At 39.6% G+C, this 26,382-nt stretch overlaps 1 protein-coding gene across 3 annotated transcripts in view; it reads left to right on the top strand.

The window, feature by feature from the left end:
• CCDC85A (coiled-coil domain containing 85A) overlaps window positions 1-26,382 on the top strand; it is a 207,409-nt gene that overhangs the window by 139,603 nt on the left and 41,424 nt on the right. For 2 of the 3 annotated variants that reach the window (XM_066378228.1, XM_066378227.1), the window contains exon 3: window positions 25,153-25,229. The exons of the other annotated variant lie outside the window; for it this stretch is intronic. In XM_066378228.1, the coding sequence (XP_066234325.1) occupies window positions 25,153-25,229 (77 nt within the window). The remainder of the gene's footprint in view (window positions 1-25,152; window positions 25,230-26,382) is intronic. 3 annotated transcript variants of the gene reach the window in all.

Here is a 26,382-nt window from a genome sequence, read left to right as displayed (position 1 = left end):
CACTTACTCTGCTGTAGCCCCCTGGTCAAGGCACATATGAGAATGCGATCAGTGAATAACTAAAGAGCACAGCAAAAAATTGATGCTTCTCATCTCTCTCCCTTCCTGTCTGTTTGTCCCTATCTATTGCTCTCTCTGTGTCTGTCACAGACACACACACAAAAATACTTGCCAGATGTAGAGTCATGCTAAATGATATGGCTACAACAATGAATGTGAACAGGAAGATCGTGTCCTCTCCCCCTATGCAATAACTTCTATGAGACTTACAGAACAACAAGAAGTTCTGGCTTCCTAAACAGCCATTTTTGAGTTTGATTGAAAATGTTTTATGAGAAAATTCAAATTTTAACTCGTTATCGAAAGACACAATTAGAATGCTTTACTTACTATATGTTTATTGCATTTAGTAACCACATGTCATGGTCTGTCTTAGCTCTGGCTGCTATAACAAAAATATCATAGACTAGGTGGCTTAAATAACTTCATTATTACTGTTCTGGAGACTGGAAGTCATAGCTCAGGCTGCCAGCATAATCAGGTTCTGGTGAGGGCCCTCTGCCTTGTCTCTGGAACCTTACATGGTAGAGAGAGAGAGAGAGAGAGAGAGAGAGAGAGAGAGAGAGAGATCCCATCTCTCTTGTTTCTTTCTTATAAGGGCACTAATTGTATTCATGAGGGCCTCACCCTTAACACCTAATTACCTCCCCAAGACCCACCTCCAGTTATCATCACACTGTAGGTGTTAAGCTTCACCTTAGGGATTTGAGAAAACATTAGCATTCAATCCATAGCATGGTCCATACTGTTCTTAGCTCTAGCTGGAGATCTGCCAGGTATGCTAACATTTCAAGCAAGCATGTTTGCCACTTGGTTAGGCACCAGGTATTCACTGAACCCATACTGTGGGCCGGCCCAGGCTGGGTGCTGAGTTACAGCCGCGAGCAAGAGGCAGCACCCAGCCTTGTGGATGAGATGATGTAGTGGGGTACTGCCAGATTCAGTGAGGTTGTCTGAAGTGGGCTACATTTTTCTTTTCCCAGCTGTTACTATGTTAGGAAGATATTTTGCTTAGTTTAGCTTGACGGATTAAAAATTCAGAATGAGTGATTTTGCTAGATTCAAAATTTATGTGACACTCTTAATAATTTAAATATTTTTAAGCTGGAGATAAGGTTAAGCATTTAAAGATTTCTAGAATTTCAGCCCAAGCTCCAGAGTCAGTCATTGGGGTCACCTTCCTCTCATGGTCCCTGTTTTCCCCCCACCCTTACTCACCCATTCCCCAGGTCTCAGCGCCTGTCTCTGTTTGACAATTTCCATCAGTGCTTAAACATAGGATTTTGGCTTCTGCTGGCTTTTAGCACTTCTGGTGAGAGTCCTTTAGAGACTGTTTCTAAAAGCTCAAACTAATGGACTGTTAATCATGGTTATGGTTGTTTTTAATGACTTTGTGATAAAGGGAAGGTAACGAACATTTTATGAGACTCTGTGTCAGGCACCGTACTAAGAGTTTTCATGTGAGTTCGGTTTACCTTTACAGTAATTCCAAAAATATAGCAGTAGGATTTCCCTTGTGTAGATGTAAAACCAGCTCAGTGGGCTGTGTGACTTGCTCAGGGCCACACGGCTAGTACAGGGCAGGGCGGGGCCTTGCTCTGGTATGGGGCATCATGGCGGGTAAGGGTAGAGCAGGAACTCAAGTATCCCTGGTGCTCTAATACCTTATTCTGAGAGGGCCAGCCCAGCTAAGACCTACTGAGGCGAAATCCACAGTTTAAAGCAGGGGTCTCAAACTCGCAGCCCGCGGGCCGCATGCGGCCCGCCGAACAATTTTGTGTGGCCCGCAGACTAATCCACGAAGTTCAAAATATTTTGGATAAAATTAAGTAAGCCTAGGGGCCTACTTGTATTTTTCATTTCTCTAGCATCCTAGCTAGATATTAGCTTAGTTAACAGCAGTTGTGATGCAAACTACAGTTTCTGGTCGTTTTGTGACACTGAGTAAACTGCATGTACGATTGTGCTTGTTGTACTGATTTTTTTTTTGTTTTCAACTGCAGTGAGAAAAGTGTTGCGTAACAGTTGCCTTTTGTAGACCTAGTGCGGCCCGCCGAAAGGCTGTGATCTTGCTCTGCGGCCCACATGCTGAGTTGAGTTTGAGACCCCTGGTTTAAAGCAAACCATAGGGGATGTGAATGCGCTGCTTTATTCAGACGTTCAGATAAGTTGAAGAATGCTGTAGGTAAGGAGGGTCAATGTCACTTGCTTCCTGGTGGAACCATTTCCGTATAATGTTGCACATCTCTTTTTCTATCTTTGAAGCAGTGGTAGGAGACAATGAAGAGGAGAAACATTGTGCTAATGGTGACCTACAGACTTATTTTTGAGGTGTAGAAACACCACCATCACTGTAATCAATAGTAAACATCTACCAAGCACCTTTTCCTTGAATTAGCAGCTCTCAGTTGGTGGAATGATTTAGAATGCCTGTTTATTATGAAACATTTATCAGCAGAAAATGGGAGTGAAATCAGAATTTCTTGGACTGTGTTTGAACACCTGGAGACAGTGCTAAAAAAAAAAGCAAAAAAAATCATTTTTAATTAAATATTTACTATTATAGTTACCACAGAAGTCTGGGTTTGAATTTATAATACAATAGGGTTGTATTTTGTGATGTAGATCCACCATGTATAATGCATTAGGGCCATTTGCATAATCAATGCATACCATGCAGCATGCTCGTATTATAGGGTTTGAAGAATAACTTTAGTACTTCACAAGATTATAAAGATTTATGATTATTTTCTTTTTCTTTTATGACATTGTAGATCTTATCTGTGATAGCTGTCATACTGAATCCTTGGGCAGAAACAAACACCCGATAACTGCACGGCCTCAGTGAGAAAGCATGGTTTGCTTTATGATTGTCCAGTTAATAAAGTAATTTTAAAGATTTTTAACTTGACAAAAAGGACACAATATCTGTACTGACTTTTCATGGTAACATTCATTTATTTGACATTTATTGAGTGCCTACTCTGTGCTAACTGCATTCATCTCTAATTTTGGAAATCTGAAAATATTCACAAGTCCTGAAACTGATTTGAAGTCATATTTCTGGGTTTTGTACGAAACAGACAGTTGTTCATCTGGGTTTTAATCCTGAAATACAAAAGCATTGTAACTATGTTTGTGGAGCTCTGTATGCTTCCAGAAATTTTGGGATACACTATCTAATTTAATCTCCCACAGGCCAGGTCTCAACATGCTCATTTTATGGAAGGATGGATGAGCCAGATGATCTGATGGCCCTTGGCATCCTGAACATCTTTTATTATGTTTATAGATGAGGAACTGTCACATTATCGCTCTCAACATCCATGGCTGTTATTGTTTATACAATCCAGTTGGCAATAATAGTGTGGCTATTTGTGATAACTCTTTTCTTCTATTTTTACCTTAATAGTCATTTAAACAATATTTATCTCTATACATTTCACCTTTATTTTCCCAACTAGCCTGTACAAACCTCATGTGTGTTGTGTTTCCTCGTGTTCCTTATAGTCCTGGCACATTGTAGGCGCTCGGTAAGTTTAGTTGGCTCTGAAGCGGGAACAGGGATGACTGCCGTCCTGAGGTGCATCCTGCCCTTGTTTGATTCATTTCCTAGGCAGCATTTTCCTCTCATCCACGCAGGGCCAGGCTGCTGCCTCTCCTGCCCAGGCTCTCACTGTAAGCCATGTCATTGCCCAGCAGACCATAGTGCAACAAAGAGGATTGGAGCCGTGTATACTCCGCTTGCCAAATGTTCACTGCTCTGAGAAATCATCTGTTGGCTAAGCTAACTTTGGGGAATTATCTGTGGACTTTAATTCTATTTGTTGGCCCCATCTGGTTGCCATGGATACTTGCTATGGCAGAAGGTTGCCCTTCCAGCTCTGGTACAAGATGTTGCCTGTGGCAACAAACAGCTAAGTAGGCGGTAGAGGAACAGGGATGGGGCATGAGTACCAGGTATGTACAGGCAAGCAGGGACTTTGGTTGGGTCCAGCAGAGGCTAGGGGGAATTCCAGTCATGTATGTAGTCAGTACTGGGCCTGTGGAGGAAGAGTATGGTGTCAGGAGATGGTGTTGCTGCAGGCAGTAATTAGCATTGAATAGGCCCATTCAGAGCAACAGGTGTGTTTTGGCTGGTGATCAGCCATGTGATGGGGATTCTGGTGGCAGGTAATCCGCAGAGATCACAGTGAGCTGGCAGTTGAAATTGAATTTTGTATTAAGTAGAGTAGATTAGGGGCAGGAGTCAAGGGAAGTCTTGAATGAGCTTGGGCATGTGGCCATGGGGGGAGGGGAAGGTGGAGCCACGCGATCCTGAGGAGAGACCGTGAGGCTGGAGCCCAGCTGCCTGACAGAATCGAACCTGGGGTTGGAGCTGTTGTTGGAAGCTGTGTGGGACTGTAGGAGAAGGCATACTGACCTGGAGCAGGAAAACTCGGAGTTTTCGTGCCTTCTCCTCCACACCTTCACCCTGCTCTCTTCATGAATTATTCTGCTTCTTTAGGCCTGTTTCTTCAACTGTAAAATTCAAAGGATGCGTTGATACACATTTTCCAACCTATGACCTGCACAGTGTCGTCCTTCACAAAAAGCATTCTGTTTTAAAATAGTTTTGGAACTGCTAAATAGTGTATCTTTCCTCCAACATTGCCAAGATTTGCAGTGTTCATTATTAAATCCAAGGCCAGTGATGACCTATGATTGATTTTACTTGGTCGAATGGTTCGTAAACTGATTGACCATGGAAGGTCCGTTTTCGAGAGCAGCTTTTCACCTTGGCGGGGTGTAAGGTGGTGGCTGAGGCCAGGCAGGTTTGCACCGGATTCGGGCAGGCGGTAAACTGGAACTGTGGAGCCGGAGGGTGGTGTGTCATTCCAGTTTGTTGGAGGCTCACATAGACAGACAAGCCAAAAGAAGGAAGAAAAAGAAAAAATACAAAGGGAAAGAAAAACTTGCTTTCGCAGTGGAGGGCAAGGAATCAGGAAACCAACCCACCTCTCAGTGGCAGGCGATCTTATCTAATCCGCCTGAGGGGAAGCACTTATATCCTATCACATGCTCTTGCACTAATTGCACAAAATGCTTGTAGCTGGTAAACATGTTAGCAAGCCTAACAGGGCTGTTTTCCCCAGGTCGGGGAACCCAGAGTTTGGAAGCACACACAATGAGAAGGGCTGGGCTCAGGGGCTTCTAGGTGCCTGCTGTTTGCGCATTCTCTCAAGTGCGTCTGCCATTCATTGATGAGGCCGTTGATGGTCTGTCCAGTTGGGTCCATTCTCTTCAAGTTTAACTTGGTATTTCCTCCTCTCTTTTCTCTTGGACATTATAGTGGAGACTCTGCTGCTGTTTGGGACTTCCTGTCCCCTGGCACTAGAGCATTGGACCCTGATTCCCAGATGGCGACTCAGAAGAGGGGTGGAGAGTGCCTATAATTGTTCTTACCGTCCCAGCGCTGTGGTGTTGGGGGTAAGGCCAGCCTCCCGGATAGGCTCTGTCCCCTGACCAGTGTCCCTGCCTCCCTCCAGCCTCTCCCTTCGTCTGTGGCAGCTCCTGGAAACCAGCCCCCAAGGAGAGCTTTATTTCTGTCACTGAGAAAGTGTTTCCTCTTTCCAAACAACCAATTTACAAATAAACTTTTGGAATCCTGCCCACCCACCCTACCTCCCATGGGGTTGGCTGAGGTAATTCCTTAAATACAATCTGTTTAAACATTTTGTAATCAAGAGTAGGAAGAAACACTAATTGTTTTATCAGACTGCATTTTGCATAAATAACAAGAACAGCTTGCCTTTTTTTTCCCCAGAAGCCTTTTGGGTATGGCAAAATTTCATAAAATAAACTTGGTGGAGGTAAATGTGACTTTTTTTTTTTTAGTGACTGAATCTAGTTATGGTAATGACTTTTAAGACTAAAAATATTTATGCAAGTATCAAGTACTTGTGTAGTTTATACCATGTGTCTAACCAGACACTGTCAAGTATCAGGCAAGCTACTTGCCCTCAAGAAACATATACAACTGGGGAGGTAAGACCACCATATGGATACAGTAGAAGGGAATCCAGCATTACTCTCCATAGTGTTTCTTTGAGTTAAAGGAAAGTAAAGGATGAAGTCAGAGATGGGAGGGACCATTATAAGCTAACTCAGCCAAAGGAGGCTCTGCAGAGATGAAAGGACTTGAGAACAGCCGTGGAAAGATAGTTGAGGTTTGTAGATTTTTGCAAAGAAAAGGGACAATGTTTAGATGGGTAAAAGCATAAGCACATGAAACCTCCTCAAATAAAATACTTCAGGAACCCTGGTACGTGGCTGGCAGTCTGTTTTGTACCCTGGATGATGAGAACTCCCTCTTGGAGGTGGCAAGCGAATGTGCAGGACCTGCGGGAAGGAGTGTGTGTAAATAGAGTAACTACAGACTGAAAGAATAAGGAATCCCAGCATCCCTGCTCCCCTGCTGAGTTTGAAGTTGGAACTTCCTCAGTTCCTGGGAGTGTGCAGACCAGCTAGAAGTCAGCTCCACAGTGGACTTGGAGCTGGGACACCTGGGACCTGATAGAGTGGTGGCAAGGGAGTGTATTGTTAATGGCAATAAAAATAATGCTGTCACACATTTCTGAGACATATTTATTAAAAGAATTTAGAGATCTGAATTGGTTGACTGCTAATGAGATTATAAATTTCAAATAAAATGTTGGTAGTTTTCATTTGGAATCATCCTAAGTACTGCCTCAGTGCCAGATTTGGTTTGAATAGTTTTTTTTGCCATTAATCTTTCCAGGACTCTATATTTGTTATATGGACACTTATATGGTTCTGTTATAACTTGTTCTTGAATATCAGGGACAAAATTGATATATTCCCAGTTTGGATTTTTTTTTCTCTCTCATATATTTAAACAAAAACCTCAGAATTTTAGTTCTGCTTTTGACTTTGTCCACAAAGTCACAGAGAGCCTTTGTCCCAGTGAGTGAATAGAAATATCGATTCAGTGGTTCACCTGAGTTTTGGTTTTGACTTTGTTATCTACAAAAGTTGGCAGACTATTGGTGAAGCTAACTGGTTAATTCTTTTGAAGCCTTGAGCTGGTGTGCAGGTGTAGAGGCAATCCTAGTACTTGACTTGGGATCCAGCAAAACATTCGTGAATTTTCCCACCCAGACTATCTGTTGAACAGTGAGGATACGATGGTGAGGATAAAGGTATCCAGAAAGTGCATAGTTAGGGGATGTTCTTACTATGGTAAATATACTGTTAGGATTTTTTTTCCAGTACAGACACATGGTTGATGGCCCATAAATTTTGTTGAGTAAATGTGTGATTAAAGGTTTCCACTTCTGTTTCAGGCAGTTCTTCACAAAATGGCAAACTGTCACTTTCCTATGGTAAACAGATGTCGCTGACATTCAGTAAATTGAAAGTATTAATGATAGTTATCAAAAATTTTAAAAATGTGTGTGTGTATCATATTAATGTTGGGATAAACACTCCTAAACTGTCATAATTTTCTTCTGTTTTGTGTTCAAGTGGACTTTCTATTCACAGAATGAATTTTAGCTTCATCTACTGGAGAATTAACTCAGGCTATCTGATGTTATAAGAGATGCATTTAGTAAATGGAAGATGGTAAAGTGGAAGATTATTGTTTTTCCTGTTGTTAAGAACCTGTATTTCCCATACCTAAGCCAAGTAAGAATTGGAAATACCAATTAGTTAAGATTTTCCTTTCAAGAAGCAAACTTTAATTAAAATATATAGTTGCTAATATATACATTTGCTATGGTTTCTAAGCCAACCACTTGAGCGGTTTATTTGTACAGATATTTTCACAAAATAAATTGCACATTACTTGGAGGTTTACCTTTTGTATTAAGGAGCATACCTGCACCAGCCAGTATGTAGCAGTCCAAAATCTCTAGGCTGCCATTGATAGATGTAGTGTTTCCCCAAGTCTTTTTTCCAAATTAAAAAGTATACCATTTTTATAAATATTATTTTGAACTCAGGCCATTTTGACTTGCAAAGATATGGGAGAAATTAAATACTTAGCCTGGGAACCCAGTTCCTGTGTCCTGAGACGGTCTCATTCCTCATTAAGAGGAAGTTTTACTGAAATATTTAAGAATATTGGAGTTGTATCCATAATTGAAATTAGTTCCTCAGAAGGTACTTGAAAAGGGTGTCTGCTTCAAAGTCCCCTGCATAGTAGTTTGACTGATGCTCTCGAACAGCCTTGGAGTTTAAACATTAAACTCTCCATCTCAGTTTTAAAAAAGAAATTAAAATAATATTTTAAACTCCAGGTCGTTCATGGATTTGTTTGCCTGTTGCTATGTAATCTCCATTTCCCACTTCATCAACCCCATCTCCATCCTCAAGTCCTGCAGTCCTTTCGACATAAGGATGGGGCATTATCCATGACCACGTTATTCTTTCTTCGATTAACCAGATCACCACAAAGTTTCTAAAATTCAATCCATCTTTTTTATTCTTGTAATGAAGGCCAATGCCTGCAATGTGTGTCCTCTGCTGCAGGGCCTTTCTCTGGCACTTTTGAATAGTCAGTCCAGAGGGCTATAACCAAGTAAATCTGCCTTACCTGTGCCTGTTGATATATCACTTCCTGTGAAGATTTATAGAATTTTAGAGCTGAAAGGGATAACATGGCCCTAATCTCCAAGCTGGTTTGAGACAGACATAAAGTTGATGCTTAACACTCTTCTTTCTGTGTTCTCTGTTAAAAAAAAATACTATGCTCTTCTCCATCACAGGGCCTTTGCATGTGCTGCCAATTCTGTCTAGAAGGCTCACCCTCTAACCAGGCAGTCTCTAGTTTATTTAATATTAATCAATTTAATTGCCAGTTTCCCCAGAGTCCTTTCCTGACCATCCAGTCATGCCTCATCCCCCTTAATACATTTGAAATAATCTCATGTGTTTATGTTCTTGTTTCTTATCTATTGTTTATTCTCCATTATGTTTCAATATCTGGGACATTTAAATATTTGTTGAATAAACAAACATACTGTTTTTAAGTGACCTTTGGTTTGGCTTAAACTCAGTGTTTATTAATGGCCAGAGTGCAACTAGTCATTAACACCAATGAAACAAATTTTAGGCACATTTAGGTGGTGCTGCTTCCAAACACAGGCATTGACTTTCCTTTGAATCTTTTAATCCATTTTTAGTCATCTGGTCTCTGCTGAGATTCCGTGCTCGTGCGGTAGTCAGGGTACACTCACTGCAGGGCCCCGTGACCTGCGGTGTTAGTGTGGATGGCTGGGACCCATGGCCCATGAAGCACTACGGCAGGAAGCCCGCCTGAGGACTGTGGAGACTCGGTGGGTTGGAAGATACACAAACGCTGAGCAGAGGCCTGTCTGCCATCCTGGAGCTGGAGTAGGAGGCAGAGCAAAGCATGCAGTCTCCTCCACTGGAGAGGGCCAGAGACGGGCTGGTGGTGAAATCAAAACCACATTTAGCACCAGAAGGGAGGCAGGCAGGTAATAATAGGCAGGGCTTACTATGTGCAGGAATTGTGCTTGGTGCCTTACACATAGTAATTCATTTAATTTTCCACTTGTGAGGTAGGCACTGTTATGAACCATTTTACAAATGAGGAAATGGAGACCCAGGAGTTTAATAACTTGCTCAAAGCCACAGAGTAGGGTTAGAGCCAGGGGTTAAACTCTGGCAGTCTGGCTCTAGCACACATGCTCATAACTGTTGGTCTATCCCAAATCCCAGGTGAATGTCTTCAGAGGGCTGCTGCACAGATAGGGCACGGTCAGGAAGAAGTTGGAACTGTCTGGAAGATTTCTAGTTAAAGTTAGTAAAAGCAAATTAACAGGAACGATGCTTGGTCCTAGATTGTCAGAGCAAATTAAAAGCCTACACAGTGTGCATGTTCTCAATAGCACAGCAGGTTGGGATGAGTTAGGCTGTCTCCTGGCCCTATGCCAGAATGCTTTGTCCAAGAAAGAATATCCTAAGACTGGATTAGACAGACTCTGTTTTAACTGTAAAAACAATACATAAAAATGTATAATGTAAAAGCATACATTCCTATATTTTTAAAGGTTAAGTTTTTATTTAAGAGTAACTTTTAAGAGATCAGATGTTCTCAGCCATAAGAAATGATGACATAGGATCATTTATGACAGCATGGATGGACCTTGATAACATTGTACTGAGTGAAATAAGTAAATCAGAAAAAACTAAGAACTGTATGATTCCACACATAGGTGGGACACAAAATTGAGACTCATGGATATGGACAAGAGTGTGGTGGTTACCAGGGGGAGGGGAAGGGAGGAGAGGGAGAGGGTGGAGGGAGGGGAGGGGCACAAAGAAAACCAGATAGAAGGTGATGGAAGACAATTTGACTTTGGGTGATGGGTGTGCAACATAATCAAATGTCAAAATGATCTGGAGATGTTTTCTCTGAATCTATGTACTCTAATTGATTAATGTCACCCTGTTAAAATTAATTGTCTAAATAAAATTAAAATGAAGAGATCAGATGTTTAAAACAATACATTAACTCTTGGTAAATGTGGTCTTGAAATAAATATTGCATGCACATTTAGGCAATAAAAGTGGGATAAAATACATGAAAGAGGCAATAGAGTAAATTAAGAAACAGTGGGCACAGCTGATACCATTATGATGGTGTGCAGAGGACCCAAGCGCCCTGTGAAACATCCTGGAATTGGGCAGGGCATTCATCGGACCCCCCACACAAAGTGACTGGGCAGCGAGCACTGACACCAGGTGCTGAGACACTGAACAGCAAGACAGAGCTAAGCTTCTGAATGTGTAAAAAACGGAGGCCAAACCCAACCATGATGAGGGAGATAGGCTAGAACTCCAGGTTTAGAGTTGAAGTTGATTTTGGATCTATTGCACCATCTGCTTGCTGTTCAGACCAGAGTCAGCAGAAGAACATGTCAGGCTGTACCTCATGGTGTGGGTTTGGGAAAGTTCTGGACTCCCATCCTGGGATAGAGCCTTCTCTGAGCTGCTGTCAAGGACTTGACTGAGCTTCTCACTTTTTATTTTTCCTTTCTATAAATATATCAAATATGCAAGGGTGGTGGTGATCACAAAGCAAGTTCTTTTCTAGGCCTCTATAAAAAAAAAGACTGATTTAATCTTATTTACACAGAATAAAGGAGCACTGTTTTCATAATTATTATGTGAAGTAATTCATTTTTCTCTATGTATATTAGGAGCTAAATTCTTAGGTTTATAAAAATGATAGATAAGAGGAGTCGGTGTCTCTTGAAGGTTGACTTCTCAGTAACCTCCATACAGACAACAGGAAAATAAATTCAAGTGAGTAGTGAGTTAGACTAAGAAGATCTATCTACAGATCAGTTGTTTAACACAGTCATTATTTGAAGATATACATATTTGTAAATGTCAGAGGTGTCCATTGTTTTCTGTGGATTTGAGTTTACACGGGCCACAGACCTGTTGTTTTATTTCAATTAAATGTTCCTGGGTCCTTCTTAAGGATAGGCTGCAAATTAGAAGCTATTCATCTTGTACCATTCCTGGGTCTAATATGATGTTTGGCGAAGCCCTTTCTCAGTAACCCTGCTAAGCCAGCAGCCTCGAACAGAAGCCCTGGTTGAGTTGTGGGTGCAAACACAGAAGGGTGTTGGTATAAGCAATTCTGTTAGCAAGTTTTTCACTTTCTTTCACTGTTTTAAGTTCTTACATAACTATGTATTCTCAGGTAGAAAATAGGCTCATAATTCTCTTTAATGAATCACGGTGCCCCTACAGCTGTGCACTCCCAGAAGAGCATTAATTATTAATTGAAGGAATACAGTCCACAGACAGGAGTTACCTCTTTAACCAGCCTCCCTCCTCCCACCATGCCCTAAGATAGCTCACTAGACTGGGATTTGCCCAAATGTGCAAACACATCATTTAATTATTTCACTAGAATGCCTCACTCAAGCCTTTTGGGACTGAGCATACTATTATTTTTAAATCATAGTTTGTGCTAAAGAGCAATGCTTTTATTATAATCTTAATTGTACTTCTTACTTTATTTGCAGCTATATATTCACGGTTTCTTTCAGCACTCATAGACTTGAACTTTTTAGGGACATTTTTAACTCTTCAAATACACATAGTTGTTATTTTTATGCTGAAGAGGCTTCACCTTAGTTGAACAACTACTTGAGATTTAATATTGGAGCCAGACCTGGGGTTATGAAGATGAATAAAATGCAGTGCCTTCTTTAAGGAACATGGAGTTCAGAGTCTGTTTTAGGGTTTCACAGTTTATTTGACTCCTTTTACTTCTTGATTTATACATTCCCTATTTATAATCCAAGGATTTCCCTAAACAGAATGACTAAGCACTGACAGGAGGTAACTCAAATGAAAACTTAAAAGATTTTCAATTCTATCTGCTTTGAAAGTTAAAAAAGCACTCTTGTATTTTGTGAGGGTGAATAAAAATAATTGATTTAAGAAGGCTATTTTAGAATAGAGCACATAAAATTTTTAGGGTAATACATAATCATTCCACAAATTAGTGTAAGCGGGACAGAATGGAATAGGTTTATTGTATGGACACAATGAATTTAAAATATCCCTTTGATTGCTGCATGTATAATTTCAGGCCTTATAGCACCAGAAAACTGTTATTTGAAGATTACCATTATTTTAGGCATAGAAGTTCATTGTATCCACTCCAGTTTCTCATGTATTAGAAATATTGATAGATACTTTCAGAGTCCATAGGATTTTGTGGACAAGGGTGATTACTCTAAATACACTATGCTGAGATATTTAATTTGAGATATATAATATTCTCTCCAAATGCCTGTGATTACTTTTGTTGGACTCCATGCATCCAATTCTCTTCTGTTATCACCAGAAAGAATGTTGGCAGCATTGATGGCCATGGCACTAAATTAAGCAAAGTGAACATTTAAGTTGGTCCCACAGCTGTTCAGAAGGGAACCCAGGAGAGACTCAGGAAGGAAGCTGCTTTGAAAACTGAAATTGGACATTTACAAGCCAGAAGAAATTCTTTTGTCTTTGTCCAACATTTTCTTCTAAGCTTGTAGATTTCTGACACTTGAATTATGAGAAGTTGGTGAACTTTCCAAAGGTTGTGCTGTGAAAAGCCATCTGCATTTATTGAGCCCACTATTGACTTAGCTTATCCACGCACTTGGATTGGGATGGTGTGGTGGCTCGTTGCTCTTAAACTAGCTCTTTTCACTATGGCTGAATCTTGTTTACTCGAAGTCACCACCATACAACTGGAGAAATTATGTAGTTACTTGCATCTTAGAAAAAATACAGTTTTCGTTCTGTAGACAAATGCATCAATTGAATGATGGCACAGTGTTCCACTATAATAAAGGAAGAGAATTGAAGTCACTCAGACTGCTGGTGCTGTTCAATTTCTTTGATAATTCCTTGCTATGACCTTCACTTTGACATAGGGTCTATGTTCTCTAGCAGTGAGAAGTATTCATAATGCTGCAAACGGTGGGCTTTTCTGGGGCAGACCTCAGGTTGAGTGCCAGAATTGAACTCTACTAGCTTTGTGACTTTGAGGAGTTCCTCAGCATTTCTAGCCCTCAGTCTTTCATCTCTAAGATGTTGACAATAATATCTGCTTCTTAGTTTTGTAGTGAGGATTAAATGCATTAAGGCATGTGAAAAATGCATATGCCCTTTTAGCAAAGGGCTTGAAACATGATAAATCTGGTTAAAGTTATTAGCCATTATTTGTGTCATCTGATTTACTTGCTTGACCAAATCGATTAGTCTTTTGTTGCCTAGTAACTGTTTTGTGAAGACAAAATGATCGAATACTTGTGAATCTAGATGTACCCCTAATGAACTTCAAAGTCAACAGAAATTTTCCTGGCCAGAAAATGTTGTCCCTGCTGCACTATTGTAAAATATCTCTAAAACCAAAGGGCAGGAAAAACAGCGTAAACACGTTCATGTGGCTCTGTGTTGGCTGTATTTACTGGGACTTTTGAGATATATTTCCCATATCAGTTTTACTAATGGCAGGAAAAACCTTGATATCTTAAGTTTAGTTAGAATACCATCATCAAATAAAATCCTTAGGTTAAGTAGTGCTTTCATAGTTTTTTGACTCCTTGATTTTGGCAAGCATTTAGTAATTTGTTTTTAACAATAGCATCAACTAATATTCCTTTTTTTTTCTTGTGAGAGAGACAGAGAGAGGGACAGATAGGGACAGACAGGCAGGAAGGGAGAGAGATGAGAAACATCAATTCTTTGTTGTGGTTCCTTAGTTGTTTATTGATTGATTTCTCATATGTGCCTTGACTGTGGGGCGACAGCAGACCGAGTGACCCCTTGCTCGAGCCAGTGACCTTGGGTCCAAGTTGGTGAGCCTTGCTCAAACCAGATGAGCTCGCGCTCAAGCTGGCGACCTCGGGGTCTTGAACCTGGGCCCTCCGCATCTGAGTCCGACTCTCTATCCACTGCACCACTGCCTGGTCAGGCTAACTTTAATTTTTTGATTTGCCTTTATGTATCTACTATTCCCCCATCTAGGTAATTAACATATCCATTACTTCACATATTTATTTTTTCTTGTGTCTTAAAACATTAAAGTTCTACTCCCTTAGCAAACAGGGAAAGAGTGTGCTTATTTATGTAGAGTCTGTGTGTGTGTGTCTGTATTTCTCCCTGACTAGAATTTCCTTGAGTAGTGGAGCCCTCCCTTTTCATCTGTTTTCAGTGGGGTATCTGTGGCACAGAACAAGTGTCTAGCACATAGTGAGTGCTCAGTAGAGATATATGTTAAGTGACTGCGATTCCAAAGTAATTGATGAAAATATACCCAAATAGTGAACATACAAAAAAAATGTTCCATAATATGGTCTTTCCCATTTTGTTTCTCTTAAGTAACTAGATTTGCCCATTATCTATCCTCATTACTTTGTGTGGATAGATAATGCTAAAACATTGTGAAAACTTTGCTTTTCTTAGGTTGGAAACTACTTCTTAACTATTACACTGTGAGTTTGTTTGGCCAACTCTTGTTTCATAGTCAGTGTGGGCAGTATCTATAGGCTAAGTTCAATGACATTTTTATGAATTCCCAATTGACAGTCTAAACTAATGATGCTTTGTTATATAATTTGATAAAAATTACTTTTATTTTACTGAGATATATGACAGTAAAAAGTAACTATATGTAGACTTTTACAAATATCTAACTCTACATAAAACTTCAAAATAACCATCCTAAGAGAAAAGACTTTTTTTTTTAGTGAGGAGGAGAGGGGAGGCAGAGAGACAGACTCCCACATTGCCCCGACTGGGATCCACCCAGCAAGTCCACTAGGGGGTGATGCTCTTACTCATCTGAGGCCATTGCTCCATTGCAACCAGAGTCATATTTTTTAGCACCTGAGGTGGAAGCCATGGAGCCATCCTTAGTGTGCCCAAGGCCAACTCATTCGAGCCAATTGAGTCGTGGCTGTGGGAGGAGGGGGAGGGAGGAGCAGAGGAAGAGAGAGAAAAAGAGAGAGAAGGGAGAGGAGTGGAGAAGCAGATGGTTACTTCACCTGTGTGCCCTGACTGGGAATTAAACCTGGGACATCAACATGCAGGGCCTACGCTCTACCACTGAGCCAACTGGCCAGGGCCTGAAAAATACATTTTTATAAGTTTTCTTCTCTTGGAAATTTGTTTTTACAGATTTATTTCCTTGTGCATTCATTGACAATATGGACAGATGCAATTATAAAGGGACCACATACATTTGAGAAAATTGTTACATTTGTTAAAATGACATCAATTTTTATCCTCTGGCATTGCAAAGGCAGTTATTTTCTCTGGGAAATGACAACAGCAGCAACGTAACATTGAAAAGACATTTTAACCTTAAATAGCTGTTAAAGTGGTACTCATGCTAAACAGCTATTTAGAGTTTGAAATATTTTTCATGTAGTTCCCAGTCCGTTAGTCCAATTTATTGCTATTTACCTTTACCTCCTTTTCAGGGCAGATGCTTCAAAGGAAATAGTAGAAGTGAAGGCAATTTTAGGGCACAAAAAGTTCCTGTGCACCAGACTTCACTTTAGATTGCTTGTGGTGGTGTACTTTCTAGGTGAAAACCTGACTACATTTTGAGTTAACTGCTTCTGATTGCCCTGGGAGGACATCACTTTGAGCAGCAGCCAGAGCAGTTGGGGACAGAGAGATGAGGACATTGGTTCATTCATTTCTTCAACAATAGGATAGCGAACACCTAGCCCACGTTACTGTGCCCTGGCCTTCAGGAAGGAGTTGCCTTGTTAGGTGGAATCTCTAACTTAGAGAAATGGTGCCAATTCCAAGGAATAAGTGCAGGTGAATGATAGCAAATATGCCACAAAATGCCATATTTTTCCATTCTAAAAACACTTTCATTTGGGAAGAAGAGAGACTTAAACAAATTTATGGTGTTGATTTTTTAATACAGAAATTAGGACACTGCCCCTGATATTTTTTGTTTTCTGACTTCCGAATTGATTTTTATGCAAATCATCAGACTTTGGTGTCCATTTCACTGTTTACTCTTTTCTAGAAGATAATAAATGAAAATAAATCTGGACTGTTTGAAAAAGTATAGCACTGGCATGGCTATGGGAATAGCACTCTCGTGTTTCTGTCAAAGCCTTCTTGAAAAATGAGTCAGTATTTCTAGCCTTCGTTCTAATTTTAATTAGATTAGATTTAATTAGATTTAATTTTAATAAACAGAACAGCACATTGCTCTGTTTTCCCTTTTGATTTGAAATGACAAATTTCTTTTTCTCTTCATAAAGAATCGTGACCCGTTTTGAATTGGAGCACTTCCCGCCATCCTCCTAGGCGGCCGGTCCATATCTCGGAGCCCTTCACTCAGGGCCTTTTGACGCCTGCGCAGTGTGCCACAGGGATGCCTTCTCCTGGCCCTCTGCGCACCCCTTGCAGGGAGTGGCTGGACGGACTGTCTCAGTGAAATTAACATTCCTCCCAATGGACGTTTGTAACCAAAAGGAAACCTTATTGAGCAGATAGCCAGCTGAAAGGCCTTTATATTGCAAGCTATTAGTGGTAGAAACAGTCCAGATTTTGCTCATCCCCCACAACTGCGTTGTCTCTCTTCTTTTTGTCTTCGTACATCCCGTTCTATTGGCTCCTCCTTCTCTTCCTTCACAACCACACACATACATACACACACACAGTTTTTGGAGCTCGGTGAAAGCACATTTCAGATTTCTTATTGAAATTGTCTACCATTGATTAAATCTGACATAATTTGAGGACCTCCCTAAAGTATTCATGTGAGTTCAGAGTTCCAAGAAATGTTTTCCAAATGGCATACCAGCACTGATATTAGGCTCCATTTAAATACAGATCTGTTCTGCCTGTAGTGATTGAAAACACCGCTGCTAGGAAATAATTTCCTTTCAGGGCACCATCTACATAAACTGATTTATTGGTTGACTTATTCCACCAATAAATTTTCTATTGTGCCAAACACTATTTTAGGCTTTTGGAGTACATCACTGAACACAACAGATAAAGCGCCTCACCCTGTGGAGTTTCCATTCTGATGGGGAGAGACATCTTACACAATAAACATAACATGTAAACAATGATATCAAATGATAAGAGTATTTTGAAGAAAATAAGGACCACAGGCTAAAGGAGAATCACGTGTACAGGTTGGGGAGGGGCGCGGGTTGGGGTTGCAGGATTCAAGGAGGTGGACTTGGTGAGTCTCATTGAGAAGCTGACATTTGAACAAAGACTTGTGGGAGATGAGGAAGTCAGCCAAGCAGCTACTTGGGGGAAGAGCATTCGGGAAGCTAGAGCATGTCTGGGTGTGTAGGAGCTGGAAGGAGGCTGCATGGCTGGAACCGAGGGGATGATGGCACAGCGTTGGAGAGACACCAGGTGGCCACATCATGGGGAGCTCATTGGATTTTTTAAGGATGTTGGCTCTTACGAGGTACAGAGCAGTAAGCTCCTGCAGGGTTTTGCATGCAGAACGATGTTTGGACTCACTGTTTAGAATGAAAACCGTGGCTGCTGTGGGTTTGGAATAGACTGTGAATGAAAATAGACTTGGGGGTGGAAGCAGGAATAGAAGCAGAGGCACCTGGTAAGAGAGGACTGCAAGGCTGGATTCCCAGGATATTTTGGAGGGAGTGTCAACAGGATTTCCCAGTGGATAGAAAGTGGGGAGTGTGAGGGAGTGCGGCCAAACAGACGAAGGTTTTTGTTACAAGGAAAGACTAATATAATAGTCTAAGAGTATAACAGCCAAAAAAGCATAAGGTTTCAAAAACTTAATTAGTGTTGGAAGGTGATAAGACAAACATCCCTGTCTCCAGCTGATGTCTCCTGCTGCTGTCAAAATAACCATCCTAAGAGAAAAGACTTTTTTTTTTTTTAAGTTCTCAACTGGATTCTAGGATACGAGTGAGTCTTCCCAGCCAGTGCCTGTGCACTCGCCTGTTCTTCTGCCTGGAACTCTCTTCTCTGGTGTTTTTGCATAGTGGGCTCATTTTCAGACCTTGGTCCTCAGAGAGCTCCTCCCAGGCCATGCTTCCTCATGTAGCTGTACTTCCCCAAATCTCTCTAGGCCAGTACTCTGAGTGGTTGTCTTTATTGTACATACTACCTTCACAAAGTGTCCTACTTGCTTTTCATTGTCTGTCTTCTCCAACGGAAGGAAACTCCATCAGGGCACAGACCTTGCTTGCTGCTATATCCCAGTATCTAGAACAGCGTCTAGCACACAGTAGGTAATCACTACTAAGTGAAGAAGTCTTGATATCAAAGTAAATCAAATTGTTGTTAAAAAAATAAAGACACAAAAATAAATAACCCAAGTAAGTAAAAAGAAATCATAAGTCACTCAATATCTGATTTACTGGCAAATGAGTTGAGAAGAAAGAAAACTGAAAGAAATCCATAGAGTGGGAAGAATGAAAATTGTGAAATTATTGATCTTGAGAATTAGTTAAAGGGACCAGCCCAACAGCATACACAGGTTCAAATCTTGGCAGAATCTCATTGATCTTCCTCTGAACACTTTTAATAACATGAAGTACATCTTCATATTTTTCAATCTTTGGATATTCTATCAATAATTGTTAGAGAGCTACTTTTCATACCATGCAGAGAGGAATATGAAGTATTGGGCTAGGCAGAAGGGCTTGTTTGTCCAGGAGAAGGTGTGGGCAGAGACCTACAGGTAAGAGAAGCAGAGATCAGTGAAGAGCCATGAACAGGTCACTACATGGGAGAAATGGGATATTAAATAACTACCTTATCCTTCTTTCAGGAAGGCATGAAAAGGGGTTTGAGAAAAGTAGTATCAGTTTCATAGATAGTAGACTGGAGCGAAAACTGACTCATTCTCTGTCAATAAAAGAGTCTGGGTTAAATATCCAGGCAAATCTGAAAATGCTGATCCCAGCAAGATTTTTTTTATATAAAAATAGTATCAAATTATAGTGAGAAATGTAATCACTTCTGCTTCTGGAGCTAATATAAATTCCGAGCAGGAAGCTAACCTTTGCTTGCCTGAGGAAAGAAGAGGGACACATTTAGTCAGAGTGGTAATCATTTCTGAAATATAATTCTGAAGTAATTTCCTAAGAAATGTGTAAAAGCCTGTGGATGGTGGGATTAATTTGGGACTAATACAATCACTGTCTTTAGAATTTGGGGTTTATTGAAGAGAGGGCCTCCGGATTTGAAGTCAGTGCCGTTGGATTCCCTCTGGCCAAGGGAGACTAACTCATCGCCACAGAAGAGCTTGCATCTATAAAACCCTGGTTGCTATAGTTTCCAAATTATTTTCTTTCTGTACACTCTTCCAAATGCTATAATTTATCTGGGAATGGGCCATTACCAGATTTTACTTTCTCCCCTGAAATTTTGGCGACAAGATAGGACTTCATCTTATCAAAACCACCCAGAAGTCTGAAAAACCTTAGACAGCTGCAACTACTAACAATATATCCTTTATGCACGACAATCAGAGTCCTTCATGAGTGATTTTTAAGGATGCGTGTTTACTTATGGAGAGAAACGCTGCTTTAATAACCAAGGTGAGATAAAAGGATTTAGTATTTTAATCAGAGTATTTTCAAATGAGCAGAGGAAAGAGTTGAGCTACTTTGTATGACTGAATGGTCATTTCAAGTAAACTGAAATGAAATCGAGTCCAGGATATTTGCCTAAGGAAAATATCAAGCTATTGTAAATAGCCATCCAGAATATCTTAAATCAGGAAGAAAAAGGGGGAACTTTGGATTTAACTATGTAAGAAGTTTGACATATTGATGGTTAGAAGATCTGAGAAGGGAATCACTTGGATGCCCCAGCAGTTAAACAAAATCTTTTTAATATATTTGACTGATCCTAAGTGTTAGTCCAAGTTCACTACCTTCTGGGCTTTATTCTCTCATTTGCCAAATGAATCGGGATTGAGGACAGGTTGGCTTAGAAAACCTCGAAAGTGCATTTCAGTTCTAAAATTGGAATCATTTAGAATCCGTGAATTTAGTGGAAATCTTATGACTGTTTCTTACTTACATTTGTTTTATTGCAAGAGGTGCTGTGGATTTTTACATGTAGGTTCAAAAGAAAAGTGAGGCAATTGGAAAGAAATGGTTTCTGCATTGAGAATATGCACAAGATTGACCCAAAGAACATCTTGAGAATGTGGTTGGATTTTCCCATGGGTATTGTTTGATTAATCTTGCTTTTCTAATGTGTAGATGTCTATAGATTTCCCCAGGTGGAAAGAGTAATAAAATAACTTTTGGGGAGATTAAATTCACTCTCTGTGTAACTGTGTCTTGAAGTTGGTTTCTCAGATCATGATTATGGGAAGCACCTTGGCCTTTCCTCCTTTTTCTCCCCAGTGTTTTCCTTTCTCTCCTTGTTTACAATAGGAAGACTCCTGGCTTCTGGCCCTTGTCCATTCTATGGCTCCATGTGCATCTCTCTGGCTGTCAAACTGCTGTTGATCCATTAAGCTTAGGTTTCTCCTTCTAAAGCTCTATGGCTGATATTGCTCTCTTCCTGTACTTCTGTTTCACGTGATTCAGTACTGAATATCTGTATCACCTTATTGTCTTAATTTTTTTTTTTTGCCTTCTCTTCCCCCAATTGGTAATATCCTTCTTGAAGATAGATTCATTCTTTAACAAACTCTATATCTTTGTAGAGTATAACTTAGTATTTGGCTGTTATTTTGTGGGGATACTTGATCCTCATTCTCAGAGCTCTGAAAGCCAAAATGGCATTCTGAAATCTCAATTTTAACAGCAGTCAGCCAGTGGTATAAACATAACGATCAACTCCAATCATAGTATATTCTAACATAGTTGAGTGTAAGCAAGTGCACATGTATCACTGTATAAATAGAAAGAACGTCAGTTTTTGTCAGACACTTCTCTTAGGCCCATGCACAACCATACTCTATGTTCCCTGGGTGCAGAGGAAGACCAGCTGTCTATAGTTGACACCAATTTCAAGTCTGCCCCAGGTTAACCTGGAGGTTTGGGGAAAGCTTGGGTCACTGTCACACACATACAAAATGAAAGTCAAAATTCAGCCTAACTCTAATTGTTTAGCCCGTTCATAGCCGTCTTCTGAATTTTAGTTTTAATATTTATAAATTTGGGACATTGTGACATGTCCCTGAAGTAAGGAAGAAGGAGGCAGCAGCATGGGGGATGGGGTATAGAAGGCATGGCCCAATTGTTCCTCTGACACAGAAGGGGCTCCTTTTCTTTCTTATACACAAGATTTTAATCTGTTTTTATTTTATTTTATATTATTTTATTTTATAGAATGATCAGCTATGACAGAAATGCTAATTATGATATGTACACAGTGGTACCTTGAGATACGAACAGACCAACACACACAAATTTTTTTTTTTTTTTAAAGATACGAGCTACAACTCGGTCCGTATTTTTGTTCCAGATCCGAGCGAAATTTCGAGATATGAGTTGTGATTCAGAAAGCTGCCACTAGTTGGCACATTGGTGCATGGGTCCAGTATCGGCAGTTTGATATATGAGTTGACTGACTTATGAGCTCTGTTACAGAACAAATTAAATTTGTACCTCAAGGTACCACTGTATTTTGAAAGTACAGACTTTCTTACACTTTATCTTGTCATATTTACAAATGTCTACATATTTTCTGATGTACTAGTAGTTAGGCTTAGCTAGCCTATGGTGCAATAACAAGTAAGCCTTGAAATTCTAAAGGATTAACACAATAAATACTTGCTTTTCTCTCACTTCACAGTCAAAGGATTTAGTAGTTTCCTCAGTGGCTCTTCATAAAGGGACTTGGGGACTCAGTGATGATTGTACAGCATATTTCAGAAAAATGTTTGCTTATTCCACTCCCATTACTGAATTATGTAATCAGTTGTTTGATGATAATAACAACTTATAGCACTAAATCTCTTATTTATGTGTGCAGATCACCTATTCTTCCTGTCCTTCCCCTAGAAGTTTTCCCATTTGTTCTATCCCTTCATTTTTAAGTAATAATTGGATCAGAGAATTAGGTCTGAGCCTGGAACAACAGGACCCTCTTGAACATAGCATATGGGCATATAATCATACAGTGGAATTTGTCCTCTGAGAAACCTAAGACTTCCACAACTGGTCATCTTTTCATCCCAACTCTGGAGCAGTGCCTGACGGTAATTAGTGACACAATAAATATTTGTTGAATGAATGAACACAAAATTCTCCTTAGCTTTGTCTTCACCATAAAGCTATTTATTTTATTATTTTGCCTGTCTGAAATATTTCCTAGCTTTTCCTATATTTGCTTGTGTTTGTAGTGAATGCTTTGAAACAAAGCTTTGAACTTCATCTACTGTAATTTGACATTAAAAATTGGAGAAGGAAATTTTTTCCACATTCAAGAATTTACCTCCTCATTTTGTACTGACATAACTTTTGAAATGTAAGTATATAGAAACTTAATAAAAGCATCACATCAAATATGTAAACAGCAATGATTTTTAAAAAGAGAAATAGATTAAAGTGACTGAGATAGTTACACAATTAAAATCCACTTAGTGGCATTTTTCAAATGTCACCTGAATTACTCTGTATAGAATCATTTCAGCTACTTTAAGTATTGCAGCCTCAGGGATAGTGTAGTATAGGGACGATAACAATAAGTTGTAAATTGTGAACAAAGGAGACAAGAAATGCATTTGTTCATGTTTTAAATATTTTAGAATATTTCTGAACAACTTTTCTCTTGTATGGCCCTTCTCAAGCGGCTGTTTTTCCAGAGTAGAAACTGGGACTTGCAATATTATAAATCACGCAATCTACATTCACATTTTGATGATCTGAAAATTACTTATTCATTTGCTAGAGTCAAGCAGATTCATGAAATCAATGTTTGTTATTCATTTATGCCTTATACTTTTTATTTTTTTACATTTGGAAGAATCCATAAAGCAAACTTTTAACGTTTCATTGAGCTAAAAAGTGAAAGCATATTTCTAGCAAATGTCTTCAGCTTCCTTCCCCTTGTGTATCAATCTTGTATGAAGAATGCTCAAGGCTGTCCTCTCCACTGGTATCAGATCTGTCGGTGGTTGTGTTAATGTTAGGGATAAGGGCTTTCTACAAACATCTGTGAAGATGAGCTGTTGTAAACGGGTAGGGAATGAGCTCAGACCTTGCACTTGTGAATTAAGGACTGGCGGATGTCTTATGTATTTTAAGAACATATTTATTTGGCTTGACCAAGTGGTGGCGCAGTGGATAGAGCGTTGGCCTGGGATGCTGAAGACCCAGGTTCAAAACCTTGAGCTCACTGGTTTGAGCACAGGCTCATCTGGCTTGCGTGTGGGCACACCAGCTTGAACACAGGGTTGCAAGCTTGAGTGTGGGATCATAGAAATGACTCCATGGTCACTGGCTTAAGCCCAAAGGTCACTGGCTTGAGCAAAGGGTCACTGGCTTGGCTGAAGCCCCCCGGTCAAGGCAAATAGGAGAAAACAAGCAAAGAACAACTAAGGTGCCAAACTATGAGTTGATACGTCTCATCTCTCTCCCTTTCTGTCTGCCTATCCCTGTCTGTCCCTCTTTCTCTAAAAAAAAGGAAAGAAAGAAAATATTGATTTGGAGGTCACAAATATAGAATTGAGGCCTTACAACCAATTGCCATTAAAAATCATAAAGTAGAGTTTCCATGATAAATTTCAGATAAGATATTAATTTGCATCAATATTCATCCTAAGTTCAGATTGTTAGGGACTCCAAACGCTTCTTCAATGCACTGAGGCTGGCCAGGTGCTGAGGAGGATCTTGGCTATAACACTAACTGTGGAGATGTGTTCTGGATTGTTACATGCATTTTACTAGACCTGAAATGTTTGTTCTTGGGTAATGGATTGCAGCTATGTTGCTATATGATGTGCTGAAAATTTTTCACTTTAATGAAAAATAATGACTGTCAGATTGTTCTTCAAAATGAAACTTCTTTTCTGATATAAAGCTATAAACTCACCTGAGCCTGTGAAGAAATTAAAACAAGAACAAAGTGGTTTTAACATTTGAAATATTTATTGGGAAAATGAAGGGAGCTGGATATTGGAAATATTTTTTTCTATTTTTAAAATGACCTTGTAATTTCTTTTGGTTATAATTAACATTCCAAAAATAAAAAAAAAGCCTATGTGTGGGCAAGCTCACTGAAATCTCAAAATGCATAAAATCAGCAGAAAAGAGGAAATGGCTGTCTTCAAGATGTCTAATGTTCTGAGGGCTACAGGGTACACAAAAGCCCACAGTCTTACCGCCTATAAATTTCTCTGATTATCCTTAACATTGTACAATTGTTCAGACTGCTTATAGTTTCAATATCTTCTGTTATTGTTTTTCTGGGGAGAAGTCTTTTTTTTTTTTCTTTCTAAATAACAGACTTAGTAGTCACAACCTGATTTGAATAAGTCAAGCCAGAAATATCCACCAAACAAGACCTGTGTGTATAATGTGAGTTCTTTCTTTTTAATTTTAGAATCAACCTTGTCCTATGTTAGGCAGCTGGAGGCAAGAGTAAGACAGCTGGAGGAAGAGAATCGCATGCTGCCCCAGGTGGGTGACTTCCAGAAGCTCATAGCTAGTCAGTGTCATTGGAGTTGTAGCGTTTTATTTGGAATTTTAAGTCTCAATTACATTTTCTCTTTTAAATAATAGAAATCATTTTGTAAATGGCCATTCATCAATGTGGAGTGTGATTACTTTCCATAATAGCCATCATATTATCCAGATTCTCAAGTGTGATAACAAAGGATGCAGATGTCTTTAATAAGAATGTAAAGTGATGTTTGAAGGGAGAAGGAAAGTGAGTAATGAAGAGAAGTACAAAGTACTTTGATAGTGCTAACATGCATTATGCATGGAGTGGGTGAATACAGAGGAGGGACTTGTATTTAAATAAAAATTTTGCTAATTTGTAAGATGGGGAAAGCTGCAGGTAGTTTGAGGATTTCATATTTTAATTAAATTAGTACATTCTAAAGTTCTTTGTGATGTAATTGAACTCTTTCAGTGCAACAAAATGATAACAGTAATTGACAGTTTTTACTTTGGGGCTTCATTTCATTTCCCTGGTGAATGTAAAGTGCACTTCTTCTGGGATTTAATGTCTTGCCATACATTTTACTTATAAAACTATTTCCGTGGGTTGATATCTTGGTGAAGATGATGTTGGTCCTTTGAGGCACTGGTTCTGGGGAATGTTCTGTTGAAGAGTTCAACAAACCTACCGATTCTAGGCTGGTTTCCTTTACAGACATGTAGACAGTAATGTATTTTAATAATTTATAAAAATGAGCTTTTTAAGCATTTAGTCGCTAATGTTCTTTCTACATTTTGGTGATTATTTCTATTTCATAAGTGACTAAGGGAAAATTAAAACTCAAATAGCTGGTACACAGAAGTTTAAATGAAAATACAAAGACTGGTTATAATGCAGGAAGAGAATCAGAAACATTAGTGCAAGTATGCTTTGGGAAGACACGTTAGGTGTTTTTAAATCTTTTGTTTTTAAACTACTTTTGGTCATTAATGATGATTTGGGCTCTCAGGTACTGTGTGTAAGAATGCCTTTCTCTTTCTTCCACTGGCCAACCATCTGGCTAGAAATTATGAGATTAAATGAAACGAATCTACTTATCTCCCTTCTCAAACTGTACATATGATATGTTAACACTCATGATAACAGAAGGGATTACTTATATCCTGA

This window comes from Saccopteryx leptura, chromosome 3 (assembly GCF_036850995.1).
Source record: "Saccopteryx leptura isolate mSacLep1 chromosome 3, mSacLep1_pri_phased_curated, whole genome shotgun sequence".
NCBI classification, from domain to species: Eukaryota; Metazoa; Chordata; class Mammalia; order Chiroptera; family Emballonuridae; genus Saccopteryx; species Saccopteryx leptura.
Note: the sequence above shows the minus strand (reverse complement) of the source record. Positions and strands in the feature narration are given on the sequence as shown.